Genomic DNA, 12,090 nt, shown 5'->3' on the forward strand with positions numbered 1-12,090 from the left:
AAACAATTTGTTGAGAAATGAAAATGGGTTTTTAAGACTTGATAATTAAAACAATTGGTTAGGAAATTAAAACGGGTTAGCGACGAAAACAAGAATCACGATTTGTTAAAAGATTTCTATATGTATAGTTATGATTGTTGAGCAAATTTTTAAAAGAGCCGGTGCGTATGCACATGTCTACTTTCTAGTTAGTATTATTACTATTACTACACAAATGAGAATAATAAATGTTATAATAAAGTCTTAAATGCTGGTTGGAGGGTTTGATTCCAAGTCTCTTGGGGACTGTAGGTGACACAAAACATTTCTATTAACTACTATGTTTTACTACAATGGAATAAATATATATTAGTTAAAATAGTTTATGTGATTCAAGTCATTGACCCACTGGTGGGACCACCAACCCGATTCAACCCAATGATTCAATACTTTTGTTGGGCTGGTTTTGATATATAACATTGGATGGTCGTGGTGGTGGATATTGAAAAAAATAATAAAAGTGATGGGAGTTGATTTAAAATGAAGCAGAGGAGAGTGAAACTTGATTTGAAGGGAGAGTTGATGACCAAAATTGATTGCAAAACGATAAATATGTGCAAATAAATTAGTTAGCATTTTTGAACAATATAGTAGTTCATATTAAAAATATCACTACATTTAAAGAAAATATCAATGATTTGCAGTCAAAAAATATCCACACACATACATATTTATTTGTGGATATTTTGTCGATATGTCACGATATATCCATGTGTATCCACGATATTTACAGTAAAAAACACCTACACATAGTCTGTTGGTATTTGTGGATATTTATCGATATTTGTCGATATAGAGTGATATTTGCAGATGCCCCTATGTAAAATTTCCCCAGATAGAAGGATATATCCATGATACATATCCATAAATCAAGAATCAATATTTCGCCATATCTCAATATTTTGTACTATGTTTGAACTAGCCTTTTGTGCATGCTCCAGGAGTGTGGTCATTCGATTTGTTTGTTTACATGAAATAATAATAATAATAATAATCATCTAATGTTTACGGAGAAAAAAAAATGGATATTATTTGGTTAATAAATTCAACCTAAATACAATTAATCCATATTATTCATGTATTCACGAAAAGAGGAAAAAATAAAAAAATTCAACAGGTCCCACTTAATAATAAGTTGCCACAAATACATCCATAATTTTAGGAGCATTTTTTGGTTTTTAATTTTTATTTTCTTACATTGAAAAATATGAGAAATCATTGGAATTTGTTAGTATTGCAGAAAAAAATTTAAATTGAATTTGATTTGCTATTAATATAAAAAGAATTTCATTTTTTTTTTCCTAGTAAAAGGAAAAAAAGTTGTCCTTTGTTGATTTATTGTTTTTTGTAAATTTTTTGGGTTTAGAAGCCTCTACGGTGCGCTATCAAAATTTACTAAAAAAAGTAAAAAAAATCTATGGCAAAATCGTAAATATGGCGCAACAATCAAGTTTTGGGACCACTTTCTCCATATGTCAAAACAAAAAAAACAAGCTCATAGAGTTGCTATATGAAGACAAAACTATGGAGCCCACGTTTATAGGAAAATAGGTCAAAATTAATTCTACTTAACTATTTACCATTACCAAAAGATAATTTATTAATAGCATTTATTTTGGATGATGTAAATCAATGAAATAGGAGAGAGTAAAACTAGAAAACAAAAGTCCACTAGATGGAAAGTGGGATGTCTAATTTACCTTTATACCCTTCTACTATATAGCTTATATTACATATTTTGTTTTGAACAATAACTGAAATTAATGAAAATTAATAGGGGCAAAGAGGAAATGGATACTGTAGATAGAGGAGTCTTTTCAAATAATATATAGATAGATATGTCCTATATGATACCTAACAACCACCACCTCCGCCTCAACTGCCTCCACAACCACCTCCATCGCCTCCCATGATGGCGGTATTTGCGAGGTTTATCGGAATGATCACCACATGCTAGGATAACTATTGAAATTATTCAAGAAATTTCCACCATCCCCAATACTAATTCCCTAAAGAATCCTAGCCATATTTAGTTTGGTTAAAGATTTATGGCCAGTGGCAGAGCCATATATAGGCCAGGTAGTGCGTAGGCCCCCTCTGAATTTGTGTAAAAAAAAAAAACTAGTACTAAACAATAGGCCCACATACACAATCCACAATTCAACCAAAACAAAAAAAGAAATTAATTGCTTAGGCCCGCCCACATATTTTTGTTTCTCATTTTCATTTTTCACTCGCTCAACTATCTCAACTCTCAATGTCTCACAGACTGACAAACCCTCAGCGCCTTTGATTTTTGGGAGGCTTTGACTTCTTCTGATGGCGACATAGTCAGGTCTGATTGGTCATATCATCAATTCCATTATAGGTTTTTCATATTCGCTTTCTTTTCCTTTAGTTGGAATAGGGCCTAGGATTGTTGGGTGAAGGGTTTTTATTGAGGTTTGGGATTGTTGTTGTTGTTGAATCAAAATGCTCGGTTGGTTGGTTCGGGTTTGGTGAAGAATGGTCGTTGGGAATTATTCTTATCTGCTCCTGTGATTATCCTACTCTCATTATTTGTTTATATTAACTGCTAAGTCTGCTAGCCGTCTTGGCTTCGCTTGGGCAGTTGGGCGCAACCCTTCTCCACATCTCCTATCTCTCCCGTACCATTGAAGGAATAACAACTATGGATAAATTCCTTATAAAGAAGTCGAATCCTAATCAATTATCGACGACACCGACGATATTAGAAAACACTCCCCTCAATCAAGTCATTGAAGAGCAACCTGTCTTAAAGCGAAGTCGTGTAGAAGTTGATCATACAAATCTTCCTTCAGATCCTGGGTTATGGCATCAAATCATTGATTATTCTCATAATAAACAAGAATTTGTGCAACAAGCATATCTACAAAAGGGTCCTTTTCAGCCTAAAGAGCACACATACCCAATTACACGTACGAACAATAAAAACCGCAAGTTCTGTGCTATGTGGTTTCGTGAAGGTGATTGGGTAAAGTACATCATACATGAAGATGCAGTTTTTTGCTTGCATTGCTATCTATTCAGACCAGACCATGGGGACCAAGGAGGCGGTGATTCTTTTGTGATTAAGGGTTATAGAAATTGGAAAGATAAACAAGCATTGCAGAAACATGTTGGGGGGCCTAATAATGCTCACAATGTCGCATATAGGAAATGGCAAGCTTTACTAAATCAGAAACAAGAAATTCGAACTTTTATTGGAAGGCAATCAAAAAAATCTCGATGGGACTACCGAGTTCATTTGCAAGCAGTGATTGATTGTTGTCGATTTATTCTACGACAAGGATTAGCATTCAGGGTCATGACGAGAAACCTACCTCAAGTAATCCTGGAATTTTTCTTGGGCTCTTGAACTACACAACCAATCACAATAATGTCATTAAGACTTCTATACGAGATTCTCCTAAGAATGTCACCTTGACTCTCCTGATATTCAAAAAGATATTGTCAACTCTGTTGCAGTGGAAATCTCAAATGCCATCCTTAAAAAGCTTGGAGATTCTTTTTTTGTTGTGTTAGTTGATGAATCTCAAGACATATCAATTAAAGAACAAATGACTGTTATTTTGCATTTTGTAGATACTCATGGATGTTTGGTTGAACATTTTTTAGGAATTGTTCATGTTCAAGAAACTAGTGCCATATCTCTCAAAATGGCTCTTGAATCACTTTTTTGCAAGCATGTATTGTGTATATCAAGATTGCGTGGTCAAGGTTATGACGGAGCTAGTAATATGCGAGGTGAGTTCAACAGTCTCAAAGCCCTCATCTTGAAGGATAATGGATCTGCTTTCTATGTTCATTGTTTCGGCCATTAGCTTCAATTATCACTAGTTGTTGTTGCTAAAAATAACACCCACATTGCTTTGTTCTTTAACTTGTTTTCTAGTGTTGTGAATACTTGTGCAACTTCCTGTAAACGTCGAGAAATTCTTACGGAAAGCCACAATAACAAAGTTCTTGAAGAAGTAGAATCTGGTGAACTTCCAAGTGGACAGGGTCTCAATCAAGAGATTAGTTTGAAACGGCCTGGTGACACGCGCTGGGGTTCGCATTATGCTACACTTGTCCGCTTTCTTGTCGTGTTTCCTTTAGTTATCGAAGTTCTTGAGGTTGTGGTAGAAGATGGTCTAAATTCAGAACAAAGAGGAGAAGCATCCGCTTTGTTAGGCTCTTTGCAACATTTTGATTTCATTTTCATCTTACACTTAATGAAAAAGATATTGGGAATTACTCATGATTTATCAAAAGCATTGCAAAGAAGTGATCAAGATATTGTCAATGCAATGACACTAGTTAAAGTATCCCAGGAAAGACTGCAAAGGGTGAAAGATGATAAATGGGTTATGCTTATGGCTGATGTATCTTCTTTTTCCGCTAAAAATACTATCTCCATACCTAACATGGAAGAAAAGTTCATAGCAAGGGGACGATCACGACGTAATGCTGAAGATATGACAAATCTTCATTATTACCGTGTAGATTTATTCTACAAATGTATAGACTGGTACCTTTGTGAGTTAAATAGTTGGTTTGACAAAGTGAATACAGAATTGCTTCTTTGTGTTGCTTGCTTGAATCCAAATGATTCTTTCCTTGCTTTTGATAAGAAGAGTTTAATACGTCTTGCTGAATTTTATCCTAATGATTTTTCACCTATTGATCTCATGACCCTTCAAGATCAGCTAGATAATTATGTTGTTAATGTGTGCTCCAACCTTCTATTTTCACAGTTGAAAGGGATTAGTGAACTTGCTAAGAAGATGATAGAGATGAAGAAAAATATTGTCTATCCACTAGTGTTCTTGTTGATGACATTGCCACTAATTCTGCCTGTTGCTACCGCCATTGTAGAGAGAGCATTTTCTGCTATGCACATGATAAAGAATCGGTTACGCAACCGAATGGGAGATGAATGGTTGAATGATTGTTTGGTTACATACATAGAACGAGACATATTTGATAGCATTGATGATGAAGCAATCGTTCAACGCTTCCAAAAGATGGGTCCTTCACATCGCCGAGGGCAATTGTGAATTGTTAGGTTAGTAGAATTGAAAAACGTTTTTATTTATTTATTTTGTATTTATACTATTTATATACAATCGATACTCATTTTCGTTTGTTGGGTGATCTTTTCTAATACAAAGTATTGATTATATAAGTTGTTAATATTGTTACAGTTGTTGTTGTTGTTGTTGTTGTTTTTTGTTTTTTTTATTTGTCGACTTGTCTTTACTAGTGACTTCGCACTAGACCCCCCCTGGAGGAAATTCCTAGCTCCGCCACTGTTTCTGGCCATAGCCAATTAAGAGGTATTAATATAAGTAGTTTTATTTTTATTTTATTTTTATTTTTAAGTTTAATTTAAACCAGTGTAGTCAAGGCGTTAAACCGCACCTAAGGCACAACACCCTCTTTGTGCCTTAGGTGCGAGGTGTGGCGCGCACTTGATTGAAGTGAGGCGCATAGTAATAAAAAAATAAATATATCAAATAAAAAATAAAATAAATATTAAATATGACATGAATTATCACTGATTTGCTTAGCCAAACTTTAAAATTAATTTTATGTAATTGTAAACATGAAACCATTGTAGTCATTTAAAAGAAAAATCTTAAGCAATAAATAAAGAGCAAAATAAAACTCGTATCTTTCAATATAATCTAGCTCAACTTTAATAAACTAAAATAATGAACCAATCGAATTAAGCCAAATGAGTTCTTCATGAAATAGAACACGTGATTCAAATTTTAGAATCCCGTAAAACTTCATTTAATTCATCTTTGTGTCTTCTCTCAATCTATACAACTTAACAAAAATTAGTCAAAATTAAGTTTAGAGTGTACTCCAAAATGAAACTTACTAAATTCGTACAATTTCTTGTACCATACAACAATTGGATCGAGTGTAAATGTGTCACGTATAACATAAATTGTAAAAAAAAAAATGAAAAAACTGTAAAAGTTAATATGGCTCGCGCCTCAACAAAAGGCACAAAAAACTCGCATCTTATGTTACCTCCCGCGCCTTGGTCAAGGCGAGGCACTAAAGTGTGTCTCTTTGCGCCCTGACTACACTGGTTTAAACGTGTTAAGGCCAGTTTCTAGGAAATTCCATTCACGACGACTTTGAACTTTATGAGTTGAATTTGGCTAGTTGATTACTTGAGTGATTTTTTGCTCCTAGCGATATTCCCTCCAAGGGCTCCAAACCCAATCACGAAACAACACCTGTCAACTATATTGGAGATCTAGCTAGCAACAGATTTCTTTATTCTTTAGATTTACGTACCTTTCTGATTTTATCCTTAGAATATTGGTAAAAAATTCCTTTTTTAGTTATTTAATTTAATAAAAAAATCAATAATCACCATTTGAGCCCCAGGCCAATAAAAAAGAGATTTATAGGGAATCACTCTATTCATGAGTAGACATAGAAGATGAAAAAAACACATTTGAAAGATCATTTCCTATTATTTTTTCAACAAATATTTTAGATTTTCTCTTTAAATTTTGACGAGGGCAAATTGGTAAGTCTAAGAAAAAAGCGGTTATTGGTAGTTGAATTTCAAAATATTATAAACATGTGTTGCTTCTTGATTGAGCTTGGAGCCCTTGGAGGAATTATTGATGGGAGCAAAAAATCACTCCTGATTACTGTTCAACAATGAAACAATCAAGAGTTCAAGACAGGTCTGCATTTGCTCAATTGCTCCTATAAACATGAGTTGACTTAAGCTTATCCATAGTCAATTTACAACATAAAGAATAAATGCAAAAATGCCGAAAAATGTGAATGTCCATTATGATCTAATGGGTTTGCAGGGGTGATCCTTGTTAGCAATTTGCCGAATTATTCGTGAATAATTCGCGAACCAAATTTTTGAAGGGCAATACATATAATACTTCCGAATGTTTCAAACATTCAAAATAATTCGCGATTTTTTGCTTTGAAACGAATAATTCGGTTTTTGGCGAATTTTTCAAAAATTGGGCTAAAAAAGAAGAAGAAAAACATGAATGAAAATTCAGTTGCGCTTTTGTTATTTTTTATGTATTTTATATCCTCACTCTTATTTTAAGTGCCCCACTCTTACATTCATAGTGATAAATTAATCCAAAAACTTTACTTTTATACTTTTTGGGTAATATTTAAATTATCATATCATGATGTGTGTATTTTGAAGTTTGAACTGTAATTTCAATCCAAGAACAAATAAATGAATGCACCTATATAGATCGTTCAATTGGTTTCAATGTTTTTGTAGCTAAATTGCTTGGATATGTTTGTTATGTTGTAAAGAATAACAACTATTATTAATATTTACTAATAAAATATCACGAATTTTTTACTTCCGAATTTTTGCAACAAAATATTTAAAACACGTATTAATTAAACACCACATAATTGCCGTATTACGAATTTTTGACCGAATATTTGACCGTACCGTTTTTTTGAGTCGCCGAATAATTCTTGATCTATTCCCATACCGAATTCCCAAATTGCTAACAAGGGGGGTGATACGCTTCCATAGTTCCATGTAAGTATCTCGGTTTACCTTTGGGTGTCAGTTTCAGAAACAAGGAAGTCTGACCACAAACATTGATCGAGCATGCTCAGAAGTTTGGTACATGGCAAAGGAAACTTCTCTATAAAGGTGTTGTCGCTCCTTCAATTCCTATCTATTGTTAAGTGTCTGCTAATCTATAGTTAGTAGTTATGTCTCGAGTTCTTTACTTGCAAGTCAGAATTCAAAAATGTAAGCGCGTGTTATTTTGCCCAATGTCCATAAATTCCTGATTGATTGTTTTTCTTTAATTGATTTGAAGTAAACTTGATCTGTAGTTAAATTTTTAGCTAGTTAAGTGGACAAGCACACACGAGGATCGGAAGAGACGCGCACATTCCTTAACGCGGTGAAACTCCAAATCACATGTCTTCTGCATACTTTATGTTCCAAGTTTAACAAATAACGAACACTGTTTCTCACACTCACCAGGGCATAGTACCTGTAAGGCTGTAAAGGGTAATTTCTGGGAGACCTATTTACACAAACTGGTTTTGGTTGAGAGTGTAATTTGGCTGCACTTCTAGAGAAGTTGCGTACGTATCCGAGTCTAAGAAAATTGGAATCAAGCCAAGCCATGCTGCCATAGTTCATTGTTGTTAGGTCGATGCTTAAGTGAAAACAGGCAGAAGAGAAATCGTTCACTAGTTTTTATGAAACAGGCATCAAAATGTTGTGAACACATGGAACTTGGATTTGCATAAATCCATTGAGAAATGAGTGTGAAAAACACTTAGTCCCACATGGAAAAAACACTAAAGAGTTGTTTACTTTATAAGCCCTAATAATTGTGGGGAGACGGAACCCAATCAAGCTCAACAAGAAACACACACACGCAGTCGTCTGTTCGGCTAGCATGGCTAAGTGGTGTGTATTCTTTTTGGATAACAATTTTTTTAACAAGGCCCAATCTGTTTGGGCCCATAAGGCTTAATAGTTTTTCATAGTTTGAAACGTTGCATTATGCCAAAAAGATGCGACATTTCGAAAGATGCAATGGTTCGAATCGTTGTATTATGCTGAAAATGTGCGTCATTTCGAAAAGTGTGACTGTTCAAACAGTTGCATTGTTGTTTCGAAAAGACACTACTCTCCTATAAATATTGGATGTGTTTGTATGAAGAAATATCACTTTCAACATCTCTTCTCCTCTCTGTACGTTCTTAGTCAAAACACAATATTGAGATCGCTAATTCTATGGAATTGAAGTGGTGTTTTCCATAGAAGGAAAAATTTGTTCTATTTTGGGAGACAGTTTCCCATCTAACCTTGAAATATCATGAGGGGGAAAATCTGTCTTAAAGACATAGTGAATCTTCACTAGGCTCGAATTGACATTTTCGTACTTAATTGGTACATTTGAGAGAAAAATTTGTAATGTTGTGGTAATTGGTAAATAGTAAGTATATTCATTTGGGTTGTGGTTCCTAACACAATTCACTCAAGGAATGATGTTCTCAATTGGAAGAAGATAAGCCCCCTAACAAGAGACATTTGGTCTATAACAGCCATCATGTGCCTAGTACACATCTGGAAATCAAAGTGCAGGTCAAGGACAACTATGTAAGAGCACAAATCAGAAAAGCAATATAATTCTAGAAGCCTACAAACAATCAGATGGAACTACAAGCAATCCAAGTCCTAAAGCCCAAACTATACAATTTCAAGATATATAGGTGGATCAGTTACTATACAAGTAGAGAATCCAAATTTACAGTTTTATCTCCATTATATCACGTTAAGTTTACATTTAATTGTACCCAAAACAAATATAGAGGGTAAGTATGAAGGCGAAACAAACATCGCAACATGGAAAGCTTATTAGAATGGAAACACATACAACAAACTCACTCATTATAATTGGTAATTAAGTAGTTAACACACAAAAAAAAGGTCACACGGAATAATAATTATATCTAACAAGCTTTCAACAAGTACATGCCAAAAGGAAAGTTTATCAAAATATATCAAACAAATGCAACACACTTTCTCATTTCAGAAGTACATGTGAAATTCGCTGACGTAAGACATCTCTTTCCATCTTACTCATATGCCGAACTATTTACTAATTCATTTTTACTTCCCTTGTCAACACAATCGAACTTCACAAGAGTTTAACTGCCAAAAAACACTAAGCCATTCATTGTTAGTTACATAAACTGAATGACTAACATTGGATCTAAACGAATTGTATTCCTAACCCAACATAGACGTATAGGAGTGATAAACCAACCCATCCATCCCCTCAATTTCATTTCTCCAGAAACATTACAACAACTCATTTTGGACAACCCCAACCATAAAACCCAGGCACATGCTTCTCAGGCAATTACTCGTAGAATAAATTGGTTTGCATTTAAAAGGAGGCTGGAGAAATAAACTAATTAAAGATGACTCCAAATTTAATCTTAATTTTCATTCAACCATGTCTTTTCATTCTTACAAGACTTTGAGGTTTGAAAGCTTTCTGAGTTCTCTTGGAATTGATCTTGTTAGGGTGTGTTTGTTATGATGGAAACACTATGGAAAGGAAAGGAAAATAAGAGTGGTCCACCTTTTCCATAGTTTTTAAGGCGTTTGTTTACCCATGGAAAGGAAATGGGCTTTTCCATATGGAAACAAATGGAAAAGGTTTTGTGTCTTTAGCTAACCCCTGAAAATTTTGTAGAAAGGAAAGGAAAGGAAATAAATAAATAGGGACTTACTACTAATACACTCCACTCAACAATACAATTATTCCTTTCCATAGTTTTTGCAAACAAACATGATTATTCCTTTCCCCAGTTTACCAAACACATATCATTTAAAATTATTTCTTTTCCATTCCATTCTATAGTTGACCACCCATTTTATTTCCTTTCCTTTCCATGAGTTAAAATTTAACAAACACACCCTTAGTTTGTTATTTTTCAAACGGCAATGCCATCAAAATACAAGATAACAGTGAGTTTACAATTTACAAGGACATAATAAAAATCTAATAGCACAACAAATCAAAACCCTTCTCCAAATAAAACTTATAGAAATAATAAGGGGTTTTGATTGAGCATGGAGGAGGGACAAAATTTGGTTTCAAGAAGAGAGGGTTTCAGCTATCCATTGAAATTAATTGAGTCAAGTACTTAGCAACGGCAGTTAGAAAGAAGAACGGCAGTGAGAGAGAAGAGAATGAAACCCTAGTTAGGAAGAGGATGAGTATCGGCAGTGGTAGAGAAAAGAGAAAGAGAGGAGGTTATGTTTTCTATTTCACTTAGCACCATATTTTTTGTTTGCCTCTATCGCCAAATTTCGAAATGTGTTGGGTTTTCAGGATTTGGAACACTTATCTGATTTGAAAGTGTTAGAAATTAATTATCGAAATTCACCCGAATTAAAGCAACACTAAACATAGGGCTGTCAATGGGCCGGGCCGGGCCCAAAGTCCAATTGAATCCGAACCGATAAGATAGGGATTTAGAACTTAAATGTTGTCCGATAAGACTATTGGGCCAGTTATGGACATACCCCGTCCCACCCGATAACGGCCCGTCCCAAAAACTAAGGTTATTTTTTTAGTTTTTCAAATAAGTACTATTAAATTTGTAACTACTAGTATACATAAAATGTTAAGAGGCTTGATGGATTAGTGTTGTAGTGCCACATATAAGGCTTGGGTTTGAGTCTTACTACACTCTATTTTAGGTTTTTTTAGAGAAATAAAAAAAAAAAAAAAAATACATTATTTCCATGTAACCTTATTGGACCTAAGCCAGGCTCGAATCCGATCATGTCCGCTTGTCCGGGACCTAGACCGGGACTTGGATCTTCTAAATATAAATATAATTTGGACGGGACTTGGACATAGGTGAGTCATGTTCAAGTCTGGCCCGTTGACAGCCCCTAAATAACATTCCCAACGTTTATATAGCGTTAGCGACTTACCAACGGCAAAAACGTGTTACAAAGCAAAAAAAGTAAAAAAGTGTGTGTTGCAAATATATGGGCTTGGTTCGAGCTGGTTCTGTTCGGTTTTTTGGTTTCCGGTTTTTTATGAACACGCCTAATGTGGCTAAAACAGTTGCAATTGTTGAAGGTGTTAAGACGGCTATTGAGTTGGGGTGGGATCGAATTGTGGTTGAGTCTGACTCAAAAGCTGTAGTTCAAGCCTTCCAGACATGCAATGTACATTGGAGATGCAAATCAGAATGGAATAGACTCAAGACCAAAGCAACCATCATACTCACTAGTACAATGATTTAAGCAAAAAATCTATAGTAAGTGAAGTGTTGGTTCTCCACACTATGTAGGAAGTTTGGTCTGCATGTGAAGCCACCATTGTTGTTCCCTTGTAGCTAGGAGTTCCCCAGTAGTGTGGAGAGCAACTCTATTTCAGTTTTTTTTTAGAGAAATAATAAAAAAATACATTATTTCCATGTAACCTTATTGGACCTAGGCCAGGCCCGAATCCGATCATG

At 34.6% G+C, this 12,090-nt stretch overlaps 1 protein-coding gene across 1 annotated transcript; it reads left to right on the forward strand.

The window, feature by feature from the left end:
• Nucleotides 1-2,710: 2,710 nt before the first annotated feature.
• LOC147476855 (uncharacterized) lies at nt 2,711-5,102 on the forward strand. Its single transcript, XM_086585841.1, has 2 exons — nt 2,711-3,388; nt 3,885-5,102. Exons 1-2 carry the CDS (start codon nt 2,711-2,713, stop codon nt 5,100-5,102), a joined length of 1,896 nt encoding a protein of 631 aa, XP_086441967.1.
• Nucleotides 5,103-12,090: the final 6,988 nt, after the last annotated feature.

This window comes from Coptis chinensis, chromosome 9, assembly GCF_015680905.1.
Source record: "Coptis chinensis isolate HL-2020 chromosome 9, ASM1568090v1, whole genome shotgun sequence".
Classification (NCBI taxonomy): Eukaryota; Viridiplantae; Streptophyta; class Magnoliopsida; order Ranunculales; family Ranunculaceae; genus Coptis; species Coptis chinensis.

Bases quoted from the DNA above. Each gene is read 5' to 3' on its own strand.
- LOC147476855 (XM_086585841.1), top strand. From the start codon at position 2,711: ATGGATAAATTCCTTATAAAGAAGTCGAATCCTAATCAATTATCGACG. The intron at 3,389-3,884 runs GTAATCCTGGAA...TTCGGCCATTAG, and splicing joins TGACGAGAAACCTACCTCAA to CTTCAATTATCACTAGTTGT.